Raw genomic sequence first — 21,196 nt, forward strand, 5'->3', positions numbered from 1 at the left:
CTATTTTTCAATTATATAATATTTTTTTATATTTTTATCATTACAGTTTTCTCTTTCTTTTACTCGCAACCAATTTAACAAATATTAAAAAATAAATAGGGGCGAACATATTTTTCTCCAAATTTACAAAAAATCACTATCTTTTTTCTCTCCAATCTATAATTTAACTCATAACCACTCACAACCTCACCCTATAATTTACAAACTACTCTCACATAATTTTAGATGATAGGTTGAGAAATATAGTCTTTTATCCATGTACTACATAAAAGGATAAAAAAGTTTCACTCTAATCTTGTCCAAACAAACTTCGATCGACTATAATTTAGAAATCTGAAGCACTAACACATCATTGTAACTGATGGAGAATGCAGAATATTCATATCATAAAAGCATTCATATTCTTTCTTCTATCTCCAAAACAAAAATTCATTAAAATTATTGTATTCTAATAATATTTTTATACATTTTATCTCTTTTAAACTCATAATTACTTTCAAAAAAATATTAAAAAACATATAGACTTGATTGAGAATGCTTTAGTGTGGTTTATGAACCCGATTATTTGTGGTGGGAAGATAATGCATTGAATTATTATTTATTTAAAAACGTAAAATAAACTCCCACTCCTACTCCCGAATTCGGAGTCAAATAAATCCGATTTAATTGTGGTGGAAAGATAAATGGATCCAATATGGCAAATGGTATGAACAATGATAATCCACGTCACACTATCCCATACACACACCCACCATAAAAAAAACCCCAATTCTCAAACCCCTTATTATTATTATTATTATTATTATTATCCAAATCCTATCTTCTTCTTCTTCTTCTTCTTATTCTCCGATGGCTTCCATCTCCACCGCTGCCGCCTCATTCACCACCTCATCACCACCACCCTCCTCTTTCACCCTCTCTAAACCCACCACCAAACTACTCCTCTCTTCCACTTTCTTATCCAAACCCAACGCTAACTTATCTATCCACAACCCCACCACCACCCACCGCCGCCGCTCCCTCACCGTCCGCGCCGCCAGAGGCAAATTCGAAAGAACCAAACCCCACGTCAACATCGGAACCATCGGCCACGTTGACCACGGCAAGACCACCCTCACCGCCGCACTCACCATGGCCTTAGCCTCCACCGGCGGCGGCGTCGCCAAAAAATACGACGAAATCGACGCCGCACCGGAAGAACGCGCCCGTGGTATCACCATCAACACCGCCACTGTCGAATACGAGACCGAGAATCGACACTACGCCCACGTGGACTGCCCTGGTCACGCTGATTATGTTAAAAACATGATTACCGGTGCTGCCCAAATGGACGGTGCTATTTTAGTTGTTTCCGGTGCCGATGGACCCATGCCGCAGACGAAAGAACACGTTTTGTTGGCGAAACAAGTCGGTGTGCCGAATATGGTGGTGTTTTTGAATAAACAAGACCAGGTTGATGATGAAGAGTTGCTTGAACTAGTCGAATTGGAGGTACGAGAGTTGTTATCTTCGTATGAATTCCCCGGTGATGATATCCCGATTATATCCGGTTCGGCTTTGTTAGCTTTAGAAGCTTTAACCGAAAACCCGAAAATTGTAAAGGGGGGAAATAAATGGGTGGATAAGATTTATGATTTAATGGCTGCTGTTGATGATTACATTCCGATTCCACAACGACAGACCGAGCTCCCGTTTTTGTTAGCCATTGAAGATGTGTTTTCGATTACGGGTCGTGGGACTGTGGCTACGGGTCGGGTTGAGAGAGGGACGGTTAGGATTGGTGACACTGTCGAGATTGTCGGGTTGAAGGATACTAGAACGACGACTGTTACCGGGGTTGAGATGTTTCAGAAGCTTTTAGACGAAGCGATGGCTGGTGATAATGTAGGGCTTTTGTTGAGAGGTATTCAGAAGATTGATATTCAGAGAGGTATGGTGTTGGCTAAGCCTGCGACGATTACCCCGCACACAAAGTTTGAAGCTTTGGTGTATGTGTTGAAGAAAGAAGAAGGTGGAAGGCATTCACCATTTTTTGCAGGGTACAGACCTCAGTTCTACATGAGGACTACTGATGTTACAGGGAAGGTGACACAGATTATGAATGATAAGGATGAGGAGTCGAAGATGGTTATGCCTGGTGACCGTGTGAAGATGGTGGTTGAGCTTATTATGCCGGTTGCGTGTGAGCAAGGTATGCGGTTTGCTATCAGGGAAGGTGGAAAGACCGTTGGAGCGGGTGTGATCCAGTTGATTATTGAGTGATTTGAGACGAGTATGTGGTGGTTTTATAAAGTTGTTTTGAGTTGGAGATTTTATTTTTATAATTGTATGCACTTAATTTTGCATTTTAAGATGTCACACATGTTGCTGCACCTATTTTCTTGAATCTATGCTAGTCTTTTAGTTTAATCATGGAAATATGATCTTTGTACTTTGATGTTCATTACTTTACTTCTGTGAGATTTTGCATATGAATGGGTGGATCTTGCAGCTTTGTTTATCATGTTCAAGTTCCTCTGTGCTGGTTGAGTTCAATTGACACCAGTTTTTGCTTTGAGTACAAACTGCATTCTTTTAGAAGAATTGATTTGATTCACATGTGAATTCAATTTGCACAAATTACAAAAACATAATGATGGATACTAGGAGTGGGCATGAGTGAGTTTGGACCTAAATCAAAATGAGAATCGAAAATTTAGTTTTTGTGTTGTTAAAACCGCCTGGTTTCAGCTTTTTCGGTTTTCATAATTGGTTCATTTTGTGTCCGTTTTTTCGGTTTCGTCGAAAAAATGGCTAATGGAGGGCAATGGTTATAAAATTTAGGTCTTAAACGTTAGGTCTAAATTATATTTTAATTAAGGTTTATTGGATTTTATTAATCTTATTAACTCTATTAACTGGTATTGGTCGATAACAATACATATTTATTTTATCGCCATTGTTTATCGCCACTGGTGGTCCCAAATTTCAAAAAGTTGGCCCTCCCAGTTTCAAAAAAGGGTCACTCGAAAAATTGACTTAACGATGTTATATTTTTTTTCGAATTTCAAACTAATTTTTTAGGGCTTTTGATAAGGAAAAGAATACGAATCGATTGATGTAAAACTTAACTCGAAATGATGATCCAAACGATTTGATATTTGTTAATTGGAAGTTCAAACACACGAATTAAAGCGAAAATCAAGTCGTTTGGATCACCGTTTCGACTTAAGTTTTACATCTATCGATCTGTATCCTCCTTCCGATCAAAAGCCCTAAAAAATTAATTTGAAATTTAGAAAAAGTATGACGTCGCTAAGTCATTTTTAAGGGGACTATTGGGAACCAATTTTTTGAAATTTGGGACCGCCAGTGGTGATAAAATGAATAGGGATTATTATCGGCCAATACCAGTCAATAGTTATTATTAAAATTCAATAAACTTTTAATTAAAGGTTATTTGATGATTACGCGTTTGCAGACTAATTTTTTTAGAATACAATATTTAAATCTCCATCATCTTATTATAAGTGTCCATTTTTCAAAAACACAAAGTTTAGGTGGATTGAATGATTACTTTTTTTTCTTACCAAATGACAATAATATCCTTAAAAAGTGGGTCAATCAATATTGTTTATTAATGTTAGTTGTGTGTGTTTAAGGGTTTACTTGGAAAATGAATAATAAATTTTAAAAGTGGAAACTTGTAATGGGACAAATAAAATTGGAAATATGAACACTTATAATGGGACGAATGGATTAGTATTTATAAATTACTTGCCTGTCAAAAATAAAAATTTTAAAAATATAATAGCAAAAGTCATTTTTACATGTTCGATTTTCACTTACTCGGTACATGCAAAACCAAAACTGAACCATAAATCTGGTTTTTAAGAACACGAAACCATTGCGTTGTTTTGGGTTCGGTTAAGTTGAAACTCGAAACCATTACAGTTGAAACTATCTACAGTTGAAACTAGTGGCTTTTCATAACCAACTACAGTTTAAACTTGAAACCATTAAGAAAGATCATGTAAATGTAGCAAAAGCTTAAACTGATACAATGTTTACTTGAAACCAAACGAATCCCTTGTGTTTCCATGTAAATCAACAACAATGGACGCATAATCACATACAAAAATCATAAAATTTCACAGTTAAACATATGAAAGATTGAAAGAATTTATTCAATTTCATACTCAATCCTACAAAAGAAACTTTGTTGTATATACTAATATACCATGATACAACCTTTGAACACATACAAAATCATGATCCTAAGTTAGAATCCAACCATCAGTGTTACTAAAATCTCTAGGAAATGGTAACTAATCTTACTGGAAATCGCTGCACTTCATGTAATCTAGCCTTCATACTTTCTTCATTTGGAGTAGCATGCATATCTTCTTCATAGCTTGAATACTCATCTGCACAGGTAGACAACCACAGCTCATCATCATCTTCTGCATCATCATAGAAAGATAACAATGCCGACGTTATCCTGTCTGTATCAAAAACCTCGCGTGATTCTCCAACTTCTTTTATACGATCATCGTCATCATCGCACAACCCTTTAACGAAAGGATGATTCAACAACATGTTAGCAGTTAATCTGCACATAACCTTTTTGCACAGACAATGTTTCAAGAAACTCTTTCCTTCTGCAGATATGCGGCTAGAAACAGATAACAAGTCAACTTCGTCACCAATACGAGTTAACATCTCTTCAACACCCAAATCTCAATCCGAAAACCAGAGCGGTTTTCCAGTCAACATCTCAAAAACAATACATCCGAACGCCCAAATATCAGCAGGCTGTTCTTGAACACCATTAATCAAAGCTTCCGGTGATAAATACATAGCGGTGCCCTTGCCATAATTGTTCTTCTTGATCTGCTTCGTCCTCTTCGCCAAACCGAAATCCCCAATTTTAGCAATAAAATCACCGGTTTTTCGGGCTACAAGCAATACAATTTCTGGTTTCAAATCACAATGAACAAACCCTCGCTTGTGAACGTGACTCAATCCACGAAGAATCGACCTAGTATGTCGCCGCATGTCCAACTCCGGCAATCCTACGCCATTCGAGTTCTTAATAAGATCAGCAAGGGTTCCACCGGAGCCATACTCCAATAACAAATTGTACACCATCTGACCTTGATCTCCGATAGTAACTTCTTCACCGAAACACCTGATGACATTCGAACAACCGCGAATATTATCCAGAACCTCTTTCTCCTTCTGAATGGAACGACGTATGCAGATTTGACTGCCATGACTGGTGGATACGAACTGTGTCTGGATTTGGCATTCGCAACGAAAACACGACCAAAACTGCCTTTACCGATCATTGCACCTCTGAACCAAGCAACAGCATCGCCATACGTCTTGTTACAATCTTGTTGCTTACTTCTCTTACCTTCTTCGTAAACATTTTCTCCACCAAACAACCTTCGTTTCTTCGTCTTTGATTCCATGCGTAAAACTTAGGGTTTTGGCTTCAAATTAGAAATATATGTTGTAGTGTTGTTGGTGCAATGCTTGTATATATATGTTTGTTTATAAACGAAGTTATCGCATAGAATAACGGTCAGTTTAGAGTTTATGTTACTTGGCGGTCACGTTTGGACTTTCATGTATGAAAATTGTTTTTAAGAAAATGATTATAATTTAGGGCTCTACAACCTGCTCGCAGCTCAACGCTCGCTCATAAATTACTCGAAAAAACGCTCGTTCGGAAATTACTTGAAAAATGTTTGTTTGATTTCGGCTCGGTTTGGTTTGAAAGCAAGCCAAGCAGGCAAGCACGAGCAAAGCCTCGCTCGGTTCGGTTCATTTTGCTCGAATTGTTTGTTATTTATTATTTTTTAATTTTTTATGTATATGTATAATAATATACTATTTTTCAAAGTTTTAAAATTTAAGCCCTAGCCGCTCATTTTATATATATTTTCTGGCCAACTTCAAGTTTTAGACATTATAGAGTTGAAAGTAATGAAATAATTATATATTTGGAGTATTAGAAATTTAAAATTGAAATTACTCGAAAAACGCTCATTATATAATATGTATTTCGCATCTCCTAACTCGAGTCAATGTTTATCCTAACTTCTTTAGTCTTTAACCAAATTTATTGAGATCGTTCACTTTTAGGTTTTTCAGTTTTCATAATGGTTCATGTAGGGGTATGGTACTAAACCCGGTTTTACGACCCTAAATTTATTATGTTTGGCTTATTTTATTATATGGACTAATACAATGTTATTGGGCTGAGGGGGTTTTGTGGAGATAACCCTAACTGGGCTAGGCCCATTAGGGTATCATGATGATGGCCATGAGGCTCTCTATATAAGGAGGTCTCCACCTCCTTATTAAAGGGTCATGCTCAATAAGAGCCACCACCACCTTTTTGTGTCTGTAAACAAGAGATCTTTGAGATTTCTTAGCAGTCACCTCCACACCCCCGAAAAACCATTGCAGGTCTCAAGCAACCGGAGAAGAAGATCAAGATGTAGTTCGTTCATCTCGAAAATCCGTGGAAACATCGTCATGGATCAGGTCAGATTCATTTCATGTTTCGACATTGGCGCCATCCGTGGGACGGCAACGAACTACCCTTCGATCTTCGTCTCGGCTGTCAGATCTCTCCCAGGAAAAACCCAGATCTGGAAGTTTACAGAAAAAGGCTTCAAGGCTTGTTCTATTAAAGCTCAAAAAGATCCATAGATCTAAAAGAGGCTTCCAGATCTGTGCAAAAAGAAACTGCCTGATTCGAATGATCAAGTCTCCGGATCTGTGATGGTTTTAAATCCGCTCCGAGCTTCAGATCTATCTAGATCTGATTTACAGATCTAGATCTAGATTACAGACCTGGATTTTAGGTTTAAAATTGCAGATCTAACTCTTAAACTGCAGATCCAAAAATTACCAGACTTCCGTCGCCATGTACGCGCGCCCGCGGATTCTCACTTCGCAGCCATGCATGTGCCGCCGCGGGAACCACCATGTGGGTCTCGCGCAAAAGACCTCCACCAGGTGGGTTTTGCGCAGAAGACTGCCACCACGCATGCTCGCCAGCGGGTCACCATTCCGCCGACATGCGTGAGCGCCCGTGGAAACCACCGCGGAAACCACCATGTGGGCTTTGCGCAAAAGACCTCCGCCATGCACGCGCGCCCGCGAGTCACCACTCCGTCGCCGTGCATGCGCACATCAGGCCAAGCGCCAAACTTAAAGGTTGGGAATCCTCATAAACCCATCAGGCCAAGCGCCAAACTTAAAGGTTGGGAATCCTCATAAACCCATCAGGCCAAGCGCCAAGCTTAAAGGTTGGGAATCCTCATAAACCCGTAAGGTCACGCGCCAAACTTAAAGGTTGGGAATCCTCATAAACCCATACGGCTTCGCGCCGAATACAAGACCGAACGCGGCTCCGCTCCGTTCAACATGCGCACCACCATGATGCTTGAGCGCAGTCGCATATCACATGCTCATGCACCACATGCTCACGCATATTACATATGCTCATGCACCACATATGCTCACGCACCACATGTGCTCACGCATCACATATGCTCATGCACCACATATGCTCATGCACCACATATGCTCACGCATATTACATATGCTTACGCATCACATGCTCACGCATATCACATCAGTGCACGCAACATCTGCGCATGGCGCATGACACAAAGTCTACGCGCACGCGCATGCAACATCTGCGCGTGGCGCGGGACATAAAGTCTACGCGCACGCGCATGCAACATCTGCGCGTGGCGCATGACAAAACCAAAGCCTATGCGCAAGCGCATGAAACATCTGCGCATGACATACACTCTACGCGCACGCGCATGCAGCATCTGCGCGTGGCGCGGGACATAAAGTCTACGCGCACGCGCATGCAACATCTGCGCGTGGCGCATGACAAAACCAAAGCCTATGCGCAAGCGCATGAAACATCTGCGCATGACATACAGTCTACGCGCACGCGCATGCAACATCTGCTCGTGGCGCAGGACATAAAGTCTACGCGCACGCGAATGCAACATCTGCGCGTGGCGCATAACACAAAGCCAAAGCCTATGCGCAAGCGACACAACAAATGAGAATAGTCTAATCCCAAATCAGGATAAGGACAACCTCATTTAGCAGCAATGAACTAGGGGACTATCGTGGTATACCACCACCACGTTATCGCAATAGAAGACATCCGAATCTTAGGGCGGGAGCCTAATAATATCCCACATGGCCACGCGCCAGCTTCATTATTCTTATAGCTCGTAAGTCGCCTCACGCGCAAGCTTCATTATTATTATAGCTCGTAAGCCGCAACTCGCGCAAGCTTCATTATTATTATAGCTCGTAAGCCGCAACTCGCGCAAGCTTCATTATTATTATAGCTCATAAGTCGCCTCGTGCGCAAGCTTTATTATTCTTATAGCTCGTAAGTCGCCTCACGCGCAGGCTTTATTATTCTTATAGCTCGTAAGTCGCCACGCGCGCAGGCTTTATTATTCTTATAGCTCGTAAGTCGCCTCGCGCGCAGGCTTTATTATTCTTATAGCTCGTAAGTCGCCACGCGCGCAGGCTTTATTATTCTTATAGCTCGTAAGTCGCCTCGCGCGCAGGCTTTATTATTCTTATAGCTCGTAAGTCGCCACGCGCGCAGGCTTTATTATTCTTATAGCTCGTAAGTCGCCTCGCGCGCAGGCTTTATTATTCTTATAGCTCGTAAGTCGCCACGCGCGCAGGCTTTATTATTCTTATAGCTCGTAAGTCGCCACGCGCGCAGGCTTTATTATTCTTATAGCTCGTAAGTCGCCTCGCGCGCAGTTTTATTATTCTTATAGCTCGTAAGTCGCCATGCGCGCAGGCTTTATTATTCTTATAGCTCGTAAGTCGCCATGCGCGCAGGCTTTATTATTCTCATAACTCGTAAGCTGCCTCGCGCGCAAGTTATGTTACATTATTATCGAGATGCGCGCTCTACCTTTTATCAGGCCTCGCGCCACTATTGTTATGATGCGTGATATATCTTATTCATGCCAGGGCACCATCATTATCATAAAGATCACAACATGTCACCATCATGAAGAAAACCTCCCAAAACTCAAAGACAATAAAGACAAGGCCGAAGAAAAGGGAAAAAACCGCCTCATGGCCTAACACACCTCATAAAGTCTAGCGCTCCACCTAAACGCTTGCGCGCCCAAGAGCAACGCTGGATTGGGGGGGCTTGTAGGGGTATGGTACTAAACCCGGTTTTACGACCCTAAATTTATTATGTTTGGCTTATTTTATTATATGGACTAATACAATGTTATTGGGCTGAGGGGGTTTTGTGGAGGTAACCCTAACTGGGCTAGGCCCATTAGGGTATCATGATGGTGGCCATGAGGCTCTCTATATAAGGAGGTCTCCACCTCCTTATTAAAGGGTCATGCTCAATAAGAGCCACCACCACTTTTTTGTGTCTGTAAACAAGAGATCTTTGAGATTTCTTAGCAGTCACCTCCACACCCCCGAAAAACCATTGCAGGTATCAAGCAACCGGAGAAGAAGATCAAGACGTGGTTCGTTCATCTCGAAAATCCGTGGAAACATCGTCATGGATCAGGTCAGATTAATTTCATGTTTCGACAGTTCAGTTAATCTAAGTTTTTTGTGTTGCTGAAAAAAATGGCCAATAATTTTGAATTTGGCTTACAACATTAGGTTTAAATTTTATTTCATTTATCGATTAGTTGATTATAATTTACTTGGACATTCAAAAGTAAAAATCATAAATAAAAAAGCGAAAGACATTTTTGCAGGTTCAGTTTATTTTTCTCCATCTCGGTACATGCAAAACCAAAACCGAATCAGAAAATTAGTTTTTGAGAACACGAAACCATTCCGTTGTTTTGAGTTGGTGTTCAGTTATCTTGGTTTGATTATATCGGTTATTTTAGTTATAGACTGGCTATTTTGGTTTCATGCACACCCTAACGGATAGGGTAATCTAGTGGCTTTTCATAACTAACTACAGTTAAACTTGAAACCATTAAGACAGATTATTTAAAAGTAGCAAAAGCTTAAACTGATACAATGTTTACTTCCTCTACTGATATGATACAAGGTTTTTGATTTATTTACTTCAGAAAATGGTTGACAAGACCAATTGCTGAACAAATGCTGCTTGATTCTGTTTCTCTTCATGATCCTTCACTTTTTCTACTTCATTTGTGCTGCACATAGCATACAGTTAGCCACTGTTGCACACTAAACTCACTTAACATATTGGTCTGGTTTTGTTATCATAACTCGAGTAATCTCATAAAATAACCACAAGAAAACTATATACCTCTTGATGTCAGAAGTGATCACACTTGATACTTGTTCTTCTTGAAGCTCTGAAAATGAAACATTGCGCAGGAATGCAGATAGTGGATCGGGTGTGGTTTCATGTGTGTTTCCCCTGTCCGTCATTTCTCGTGTGTGGCTCACACCGTGGCTCCATAACCCTGATTTCGGGGACTTTCTCCTCCTCTGCAATCGACGAGTGTTAAAATGGGTTGCAACTGATTCAATGTGCTTCTTGAAAGTGATAACGCGATATTAAGATAATCAAGTGAAGTAAAATGTACGGGTGGACAAATAGTAGTTAGATTTGTTTTAAGTTGTAATAACAAGATAATCAAATGTTTGGAAGTATGATTTGGCTCTCATACGACACATGACCCACCCTATCAAACGGGCCCGTATGACCATCAAAACGACCTATTTGACCACCTTTCACCATACCATACGGCTCGTATGGCCACACGAACTGTATGACATGTTACTAGTGTCTGGATAGCATATCAATGGTGTTTGTATAGCTGGGCCCTTGGCTTATCTACCATTTACTTCTTCTATAAGTTTTTAGATAAATTATTCTGAAGGACAAGTCCCAGTAATGCATTTGTCCTTACAATTATCCTTGTATTTTTTACTAGACCCCGCACTCTCGCCTTTTACGATAATATGTTATATATTTCGCCATCTGATAAAATAATCATGTTTCACCCTTTCACATATTACATTGTTTGGAATTTAATTTATTCATATTTAAAATCTCAAAATATACAAACTAATTTATTAAACGACATTTATTATTATTACTACCAGGAAATATGTTTTTTAACCAGTTTTAAGTTCCCAACCCTGTAACCCATAATTTCATTTTCCATATAATCAGTTCTTGCAGCTAATATTCACATTAAGCTATAAGCGAAAAATTAAGGTTTGGTCAAGTACCTTTATCATTTGGACATGGTGGGATGTGAAATGAGCAATTGCATCTTTCCCCAAATTTGCTGCGCATATTGGACAAACCTAAACAAAAACTTTCATCTTAGATAAACAACCGAGTATAACCATAAATCCACAATTCACAATCCATCTAAATCTACCATAAAACCGATTAATAAACAAATTTATGCAAATAAATACCGCGCTTTTGAGGTCGAAACAGTGTTCTTCTTGCAGATGGCAACAAAGCACAGGAATTTCGATTTCCACATAACAAAAAGGGCAGGGAAACCAAGCTCTAACATCATCATCTCCATCCATTGTCAAATGATTATCTACACAAAACAAGAAGCAATCCAAGATTTAATTTTGAGAGTTAATAAACAAAAATCTGATAGAAAGTTGGAAACAGAGTGAAGCAAACAATAATTGCAGTTTGACTGAGGGTCAAACAAAACATGTGGCCTAACTTTGAAGGTCAAACATATGGATAATAATAATATTAAAACAAACCCAATTCCAATATTCCATCATCTATCAAGATTTAAGTAACTTGGATTATTCAGATCTTGTTGTGCCACACAGAATCAAGAAAATCTGGAATGTTCCAAAAAGATTGGATTTTTCACCAGTAAACATCATAATTACAAACACCCAGATGGGATATTATCATAATAAGCAAGTAAACTTACAACCCATCAAACAAGATTTAAAAAAATATATAAAAAAAGAAGGTTTTGAGAGTCACCAGAGTTGTTAAGACGGTCAGATTGGAGAGTGTGAAAGTGGTGGTGGTGTCTTGATGAGTGAGCCCTTGAACCCCAGAAGTCCATATCCAAATAATCCGGGAAATTAAAGCTTCTTTATTTTTATTTTATTTTTTACTGGAAAATCAAGAAACAGTAAAAGCCAGGACCAGAGAAGGGTGAAGATTGGGATTTTATGAAGAATGTTTGAAGCTTTTTAGTTGAAGATGTTGTAAAGATTGAATCTTTGAGGTGGAGGAGTGTTGCTTGACGACTATTTAGTATTTAGTGTGTGTTGTTTTGTGTTGTGTGTGAGAAGTGAAGCTGTGGGGAGAAGTTAGTGGTCAGAGGCTGGTTTTTAATTTTTAATGTTCATAATTAGATATTATAAACTTAGTAATTAAGCATCCTAGCTTTATTTATTTATATTGAAAAGACGAATTAGCACTTCTTAAATTTGGAGAGTATCGTCGGCTCACTCTAACCGGACAATATTGTCTTAACTGGGCTCATGCTGACTTTAGAATTTGACTTAAGCATACTATCAGAAAACCATACGGCAGGCTGCCACTTGATAGTTTTGATAAACGGAAAAAATTGGGTTTTAATAACTTGTTATCTTTAATAACATCAATAACAATTTCTATCGACAAGGCTGCCTCTGAAAATCATTACAACATTTTGAGTCGAGTGCGAGAAAATTTTGAGAGTAAAAATGTTTTCTTTATGAGTTTAAATAATTAAATTCTAAATGAGCTTATTTATAATTTAGGTTGTGTAAATCTTTTATTTAAAAATGGCTTTAGATTTGGGCCGTGATGGTCGCTCTCCTCGCCCCCTCTCAAAGGCGGGCCCTGCATACCAATGGTTAAACTAATTACACTTTCAATTATTGTTTTTTTTTATCAATATCAAATTTACTTAGAACGAAATGGTAGCTATTATGTATCCTTAACTTTTTGTTTCAAAGCAATTTATAACATTCTCTAATTGAAAATGATACCATTGTTCGTTAGAAGCAAACGGAATTGGGAAGGAAATATCGGTGATAGCTACCAAAGTTAGTGACAATAGAAGATATAAATACCTTACATGATTATGTTATAACACTAGTCTTTAACGGATTAGAGTGACGACATTTTGTGATGATAAACTTTTTGCATAAGACAATTGAGTATATGCAATATAATTTAATCAATATACACACGAGCCACGATAAATTGTTTCTTTTATGTGTGATGGTATTATTTTGTATACTCTTAAATTTTACCTAATGTTTTTCTAAGCTACAAATTCATCATGATAACTATTTTCTTAACGAGTATAGAATTATTTTCTCTTACAACAATATTTAACAGGTGGTAAGAAAATAATAAGAAGCCATTCTCGCTCGATGGTGTGTTCTGTGTAACGCAGACGTGTATATTGGGGAGCGGTTCGTAAATAAAATAAAAGGAAAAGGAAAACAAGGTTGTGTTTTTATTGTTTATTTAGTTTTAATTTTTTAATTAAAAACTAAAGCGATTGTTTAAATGAAATTAATAATATTATATATTCGTCCACTACAATGAAGTCGACGTACCTAACACAAAGTATTAATTTCCTTTCTTGTAGAATATTAAGGTCAATGACTTCAAAATTAAAACTTAAAAGTCAAACTATTTAGACTATTTCAATGTTATAAATTATTAATATATGACTTTTTTTGTTATATAATTGTTTACACGGATCGAAAAAACATATAGTTACATTTTTTTAAGAGAAAACACTACTAACATAAATCTAACTCCATCATCTTTCATTAGATTTCAAAGAAGTGTTGAAAAACTATTTTTAATCAAAAGTTAATCAATTATTTTCCGACGATAAAGGAGAATACATTAAACTCGCTTCTCATCTTGCTTCTTGTGACATTTCTCTCTTAACATCTCAAGTTCTCAACCACACACACCCGAACATAAGGGCTATGCTGAAAAGCGACATTGCCATATAGTCGAAACGGGTATGCCTTACTCTCTCAAGCCAAAATTCAATCGAAATTTTGACTATTTGTTTTCGCTCTCGCTACGTATCTCATAAATCGTCTTCCCACCACTATATTGAAATAATTCTTCATATTCTTGTCTATTTATAAAAATCCTTATTACGATAAATTAAAAATATTTGGTTGTATAGCTTATCCACCATGGCTACATCCATGCAAACTACACACATGATCTATTCCTTGTATCTTCGTGGGCTATTCCTATTCTTAAAGTTCTTACCATCTCCTTGACTCTCTAACAAACAAAGTCTACACTTCCCAACGCGTCCATTTCGTTGAAAGCGAATTCCTTTACACCACATTAACCCAAACCGACACACACACACATCTCCAACACCTGATTCTTGGCTTCATATACAACTTATTCCTGCACATCAATCATCTACCCAAACTCCTCAATCAGCTACCAATACAATATTGTAACTATTGTTTGTATTTGGAAAGTCTTAACTACTGTTTATTTCTTAGGATCACCCAATCAATGAAAATAATTTGATTTTCATTCCCTAATATATGTTCGTTTATCTTTGCTCAGTTTTGTTCAATTTATGTCTATGAACAGTTCGTTTAGATCTTACACAAACAGACACAAACATGTTCATTTTTTAAACAAATGAACACGAACATAATTATCTGTTTGATTAAGTGTCCATTTAAAGTTAAATGAACAAACACTGAAGAAACACTAACCGGACCCCAGACAGATTACTGGTAACCTGGGGGTTGGATAGCTGTTTCCCACGAGGGGTTAGACCCTTGGAAGATGGTTCTTCTGATAACCTGCAAAACAGACACCGTGAGCTCGTCACTGAGAAGGGGGGGGGGGTTCCTCCTTGTGACCACCCTCCGGCGTGAGAATCAGACTAGATTGCTCTTTAAATATAAAAGTATATTAAGAGATTGCTAGAGCAGATATCAGGTATAATATGATAATAATGTAGTAAGATATGTTGTGTTTTGATGATCATACCATTTGGGGTATTTATAGCCGAAGGTAGGTTTCCAAGGAGGTATGGCCGGCTGCAACAGTGTTCCTGTTCATCAACAGTAGCCTACGCACGTGCCCTGCTGGTTGTTGGTGGGTAGGCAGCGGCTGATAGTGACCAGGCCTGCTGTATACTATTCCCTTTCCACCAACTGCCGGCTACGCACGTGGTATGACAGTAGTTGGTGAGTAGGCAGCGGCTAATAGTGATACAGTACAGGAGCATGCTGCTCGCCATACTGTATCAGTGAGCTGTTGTATCTCTGATCAGATCTTTCGCCCATACCTCGTCAGGTACAGTAAAAGGTCCTTTAGTATACAGACTGGCTTATTTGGGCGGGAGTATTCCCCCTCCCGCCTCTGTGCGGGATTGCTCCCGGCTTGGCTCATTCCTTCAGGTGACACTGAATGATCGAGAGCTAAGTGCCTTGTGCGTGTAGCCATGCTGCGCGGGTGGCCTTCCCTAATGGCTTGTATCCGAGGCTGCGGGGACAGGCGGAGTCCTTCACCATTGGGAGGCATTTCCTGCGGGACCAGCTTGCGTACTGCGCGTAAGGACGTCACGTCTCTGAGCATGGTTGGTCCTGCGGATCCAGTTGGTCTCTGCGCAGACGTCCCTGTTTAAGGTGAGTCTTGCGGGTCCAACTGGGCTCTGCTGGGACCTACCTCTTCAAGTCCCCCCAGTCCAATGTTCTTCTCATGAGTGTTTAATAAAGTGAGGTGAACTTTTGGACTTGACCAAAGGGTTTTGAAAAGGGTTTTGTAAGGTTTTCCATGGGGATTCTTTCCGCGGAAGTCCTTGTCACTTGCAGAAATACCCGAGTTTCCTGCTTGGTCTTTGGGTATGATGCGGGTAGGTCTGTAACCTCCTCGCAAGTCAGGAGCATTGAGTCCCAGTTGTATGTATTTTCCATGAGGTTTTGGTAGTTTTGAACATAGTGATCAATTATGTTAAAACCATCAATTCCATCTTGGAACTTCCAACAACGTAGTTCTCGACGTTCCCGCTATGCGGGGATGTTATTTCCGTTTCCGCAAGCATTGCCCAGAAGATCCTTCTTGGTTTCAATTCCCAGCGGAGCGCTAGGTATGTGAAGGGTTTTGCCTTGACACTGTGCCTGCGCTCGTCTTACGGTTACTTTACTTCCAAGGTATTCCTGGCGTCAATTCCCTGCGGGTGCTAGGTATGTGGAGGGTTTTGCCTTTACACTGTACCCGCACCCGTCTTGTAGTTGGTTGCCGAGGAATACTTGGCTTCAATTCCCTGCGGGTGCTAGGTATGTGAAGGGTTTTGCCTTAACACTGTACCCGCATCCGTCTTACGGTTACTTGTTTGCCAAGGTTTATTTGGCTTCAATTCCCTGCGGGTGCTAGGTATGTGAAGGGTTTTGCCTTTACACTGTACCCGCATCCGTCTTACGGTTACTTGTTTGCCAAGGGGTAAGGGGTATTTTCCCGCTTACTTTTTAATATTTTCAAAATTTTTTTGAATTTTGAAATTCGAAGAGTTGGTGAAAAGATAACAGTCCAAACCTCTGACACGTCGTGCGACGGTTTCTTCTGACTGTGTCAGGACGTGCAGGAAGTTATGGTGACGTGACAGAACATGGTCATTCCAGACGCTTTTCCTGGCGCGTGGGCACGATTTTTCGGGCGCGTGGCCGCGAAATTACTGGCACACGTCCTGTCAACAGCTGTTGCCAGCCTGCTTTTTGCCACGTGTCATAGTTTCATTGCACCTTCGATTTCTCTCTCCTCCGCATTAAATTCACCGCATTAATTGCGATTAGTATATAAAGGGGGAGAGGCCTCTTTGTAATCCACACTTTCACCTCTCTTCTTCTTCTTAGTGATTTCCGGCAAATACTCCCCTTTTTCAGGCAAGCATTTTCCCGAAATCACTTCTTTCTGCAAAAATGTCTTCTCATGATGCTGAAGCTGTAGCCGACGATAGGAGTACTGCTGGCGAGTGCCAGTGTGCTCTACCTGTCGATCAGTACCAGTACATCGTCGGGAAGTTCATGCTCGAGTCTCTCGAGCCTGAGTTTCCTGAATCCCACCAGACTGTGTACGATGCCCCCAGTGGCAAGATCGGGGTATATGCTGCATTCTTTGTTTATGGGAACCTTAGGTTCCCATTGACAAAGTTTGTGTACCGTGTCCTGGAGAGGCACGGGGTGCACCTGACCGAGGTGCATCCGATGGCGATTGCCAAGGTCCGGCACTTCGAGTGGGTGTGTCGGATTCTGGGTATTGAGCCCTACGTGGACCGCCTGATGACCTTTTATACTTGGAGGTGCGTCCAGGGGTGGTACACCCTGACAACCCGTATTAAGGGTTTGAAGATCTGCGTAACCGAGCGTAGTCTCCGATCGTGGAAGCGGGAGTTCTTCTACATCTCTGCCCGCGCCATCCCCATTGCTATGAAGTTCAAGAAGGGTCAAGCGCTTCCGAGCCTTCACGCTTCCAGCTACCAGGAGGCGGAATGGTTCGCGAAGATATCCCGGGTCCAATCTCCGGTTTACCGGTTTGCGGAGTCCGGGATGGTGCTGCTGGGGATGAGCCGGGTATGGAAGGATGCGTCCCGGTTTCCCATCCTTCTTGAATACGGTTTGAACTCTATTCCTTATGGTATGTCTTGTCTTTCTTGCTGATATTAGTTAATTTTCTAACTGTTTCTTTTTCTTTCAGAGGGGAATAATTTGGAGTCGCTCCTGTTCCCGCGGGAAGCTGACAGTCCCGTGCGGGTGGGCACTCGTGCTCTGGATGACAATGAGTTGCCCATCCTGGAGCAAACGGCGGATAGGTTTGTGGAGGTCTATCCGCCGGGCCAAGAGATCCTGAGCCACCGGCGGCCAGGTAAGGAGATATTCTATCCTGAACCCCTCAATGCTGTACCCGTTGCTGGAAATCCTTACATCCTGTCTTCTTCTGAGGAATCCGCAGATGGTCCTCCCCTTGTGCGGAAGAAGAAGGCTGCTGCCGGCGTGAAGGGGAAGGAGAAGGCCTCCACAGCTGATCCAGTGGTTCTCTCTGACTCGGAGTCAGATAGTGAAGAGGTGGCGGGGAAGCCCGGTGGTGAGGAGACCACTGCTCCGGAGGCTACGACCGTTACCTCCGGAGAACCAACGAAGACGACGGTGACCGGTACCAAGAGGCCGGCTCCATCGGGTTCCTCCCCGCCCGTCCGTACGTTCAGGGTCAAGAGAACCCGTAAGTACAATCATAGTTTGTCTTTGTAGATTTATTACTTCATAAATTTATCTTAACACTTTCTTCTTTGTGCAGGCGTGGATGTTGACGCATTCCGGGGTGAGGCGCAGAGGAGTACCCTTCCGCCAATGACGGTAGGCTTGGTCAGCCTACCTGAGGCGTCGACCCAGGTGCCTGCGCCTGCTACCGCTGGTTCAGTTGCTCCCTCTGAGCAGACTGTTCCAGCTGAGATGACGTCACCGCCGGCTGTGAGTGCGATTTTTACAGCATCCTTCACAGAGCCGGCGGTTACTGCTGCTGCCTACGAGGCGGCGACCGCGGCGGTGACCACAACGGCGGCCTCGGCGGCTGCCACCATGCCAACGCCACCGGCACCGATGGCCGGACCATCAGGTACGCGCAGGGCTTCCCGCCGATCTTTGCCACCTTCCCGTCTGCCTGACCTGTTGGATGGATTTCCTTTAGGTTCAGGTGATGGGTTTGGCGGCTATCGGCCTGTCATTGACCCTACAGGTGCGTAGGGTTCCTTTCTTTTCTTATGTTTTTTATCATCTTTTCCTTACTGCCTTTGTTTCTTTTGCAGTGTCGGATTCCAATGAAGTGTATGTTCCACGATGGAACATTCGCCGAGGAACAACCCTTCGCACACCTGTGGAGTGCGTGGACTGGGCTCGCCACGCTGCTCCTCCGGGTGCGTTGGGGGAAGCCATGGTTAGCTACCAGGAGGGTAGGCTAACTAATGAGCTTCGGGTTCTCCAGGCCCGGACGCAGCCGCGCGTCGAGCTGCTTTGTCGTGAAAACGACAAGTTGAAAGCAGCTCGCGCCAATGACATATCTGAGGCGCGTGCTCTTCGGGAGGAGAACCAACAGCTGGCGGCAGCTGCCGCCGACAAGGAGAAGGCCTTCAAGGCCCTCGAGGTTGAAGTTCAGGCGCGACTCGAGGCCCGCTCCAAGGCTGCCCAAGCTGTGAATGAACAGCTTCGGCTGGCCAGGGAGACTGCGCGAAACGCAACCGAGAGGGCTGCCAAGGCTGAAGCCATTGCTGAGCCTTTGCGTGTGGAGAATGAGGAGCTCAAGGCCAAATTAGAGGCTCTCCAACGCGCTCATGATGCCTTGGCAATGGAAGATGCCAAGAAACTCCAGGAAATCCTGGACCAGAGGGGGGTGCTTGACCACACCGAGCGGAAGCTTAAGGGCGTCGAAGAGGCTGCCGCAAAGGAAGTTTTACTTGCCAACCTTAACAAGAGCGAAGCCGAACGCGCCCATAAAGAAGCTCAAGCTGCCCTCCAATGGCTTCTTCGAGAAGCGTTGCCTCAGGTATGTTTAGTTTTATCTTCACGCTTTTCTTTTGTAGGAAAAGGTTCTAATACTTGTTTTTTCTTTGTAAGGTTGTGCGTCGGGTCTTTTCAGAGACCTCTTACGATGATGCTATGACCGCAGCCCTCAACGCTTCTCATGAGGATGGGGAAAAGGCCGGCTTCCTGCTTGGTCTAGGGTTTGTTGAGAAAGGCGTCCCGCCTTCCAACTTCCCTTTGTTCGATGTGGATACCGAAGCCATTTATGACCAAGCATTGAATCAATACGCCGCCTTCCCGCATCCAGTGGTGGAGAAGGTGGACGAAGTAGCTGCTGCTGATGATGGGTTAGCTGTCCTCAAAGCGTTCCTCGAACCACCCCGTTCTTCTGACGGAGCGGGTCCAAGTGGAAGCGGCCCTGAAGCTTGATCCTGAAGATCCCTTCCCATTGCTAAGATAGACTTGTATAGTTTTATTCTTTTAGGCGGGTAGTTACCCGGCCATTCTTGTAATATATTCTTGAAATATTAATCTTTTTGCGTATAAGATTGTTATTTCCTTCTTTGGGTTCCTTGCTTTATAAACTTATGACTTGCATACTTAGTTTAAATTAGCAATTTTCCAAGTGTTTAGAATAAGAACCTTTGAACGTGGTTGATAGTGGGTTAAAGTTTCGCTTCCTCCTTCGTGATTGTGCGGGTAGAACCGTCACTTGCACTTGGTAGGATGGCTAAACTTTAACTTATATCTGACCTGCGTGTAGGTTTTCCTTACCTTTTGAGGATAAGTTAACCTTTGAACGTGGTTGATAATAGGTGTGAAGTTTTGCTTCCTCTTTCGTGATTGTGCGGGTAGAACCGTCACTTGCACTTAGTAGGATGGCAAAACTTTACCCTTATCTGACCTGCGTGTAGGTTTTTCTTACCTTTTGAGGATAAGTTAACCTTTGAACGTGGTTGATAATAGGTGTGAAGTTTTGCTTCCTCTTTCGTGATTGTGCGGGTAGAACCGTCACTTGCACTTAGTAGGATGGCAAAACTTTACCCTTATCTGACCTGCGTGTAGGTTTTTCTTACCTTTTGAGGATAAGTTAACCTTTGAACGTGGTTGATAATAGGTGTGAAGTTTTGCTTCCTCTTTCGTGATTGTGCGGGTAGAACCGTCACTTGCACTTAGTAGGATGGCAAAACTTTACCCTTATCTGACCTGCGTGTAGGTTTTCCTTATCCTTTTTCAGAATTTTGTTTTGAACCGTTCGACGCGCGGTTGTCGATAGGTTAGTGTTCATTTTCCTTTTATGATTCATGCGGATAGACCGGCACTTTCATTTAATGGGATAATTGAACTCTTCTCCTTCAACTGACTCTGCGTGAAGGTTTGCCACGTTATTGGGTTCGTGCGGGTAAGACCGCCTTCCCACGCAACGACTTCACGTAATGTGAATGCCGTCACCAGTGTTGGATAGTTTAACCGTTCGACGCGCGGTTGTTGATAGGTTATTATTCAGTTTCCTTAATGATTCATGCGGATAGACCGGCACTTTCATTTTTGGGTGCTGAACTTTTTTCCCCTTCAACTGACCTGCGTGAAGGTTTGTCACGTTGCTGGGTTCGTGCGGGTAGCACCGCCTTCCCATGCAATGACGACGTAATTATGCGGT

The 21,196-nt window shown here is 41.9% G+C and overlaps 2 protein-coding genes and 1 pseudogene across 2 annotated transcripts; 1 reads left to right on the forward strand and 2 right to left on the reverse strand.

Annotated features, from left to right (window-relative positions):
- Positions 1-828: 828 nt before the first annotated feature.
- On the forward strand, positions 829-2,409 carry LOC143559223 (elongation factor Tu, chloroplastic-like). Its single transcript, XM_077047873.1, has one exon. It carries the CDS (start codon positions 850-852, stop codon positions 2,260-2,262), a length of 1,413 nt encoding a protein of 470 aa, XP_076903988.1. The 5' UTR covers positions 829-849; the 3' UTR covers positions 2,263-2,409.
- Positions 2,410-3,975: 1,566 nt separating this feature from the next.
- Positions 3,976-5,657, reverse strand: LOC143559201 (mitogen-activated protein kinase kinase kinase 20-like; annotated as a pseudogene).
- A 4,354-nt stretch (positions 5,658-10,011) lies between these two features.
- Positions 10,012-12,352, reverse strand: LOC143559202 (protein DEHYDRATION-INDUCED 19 homolog 5-like). Its single transcript, XM_077047859.1, has 5 exons — positions 12,002-12,352; positions 11,455-11,588; positions 11,260-11,337; positions 10,325-10,509; positions 10,012-10,208 (listed from the first exon to the last, which is right to left on the reverse strand). Exons 1-5 carry the CDS (start codon positions 12,084-12,086, stop codon positions 10,118-10,120), a joined length of 573 nt encoding a protein of 190 aa, XP_076903974.1. The 5' UTR covers positions 12,087-12,352; the 3' UTR covers positions 10,012-10,117.
- Positions 12,353-21,196: the final 8,844 nt, after the last annotated feature.

This window comes from Bidens hawaiensis, unplaced genomic scaffold (assembly GCF_021521415.1).
Source record: "Bidens hawaiensis isolate Kalapana, Puna unplaced genomic scaffold, B.hawaiensis_p1.1 tig00019791_1, whole genome shotgun sequence".
Classification (NCBI taxonomy): Eukaryota; Viridiplantae; Streptophyta; class Magnoliopsida; order Asterales; family Asteraceae; genus Bidens; species Bidens hawaiensis.

Excerpts from the sequence above, each read along its gene's own strand:
- LOC143559223 (XM_077047873.1), top strand. The coding sequence starts at position 850 with ATGGCTTCCATCTCCACCGCTGCCGCCTCATTCACCACCTCATCACCA.
- LOC143559202 (XM_077047859.1), bottom strand. The coding sequence starts at position 12,086 with ATGGACTTCTGGGGTTCAAGGGCTCACTCATCAAGACACCACCACCAC. Across the intron at positions 10,510-11,259 it reads ACCATGTCCAAATGATAAAG|AGGAGGAGAAAGTCCCCGAA; the intron begins GTACTTGACCAA and ends CGTCGATTGCAG. Across the intron at positions 10,209-10,324 it reads ATCACTTCTGACATCAAGAG|CACAAATGAAGTAGAAAAAG; the intron begins GTATATAGTTTT and ends TGCTATGTGCAG.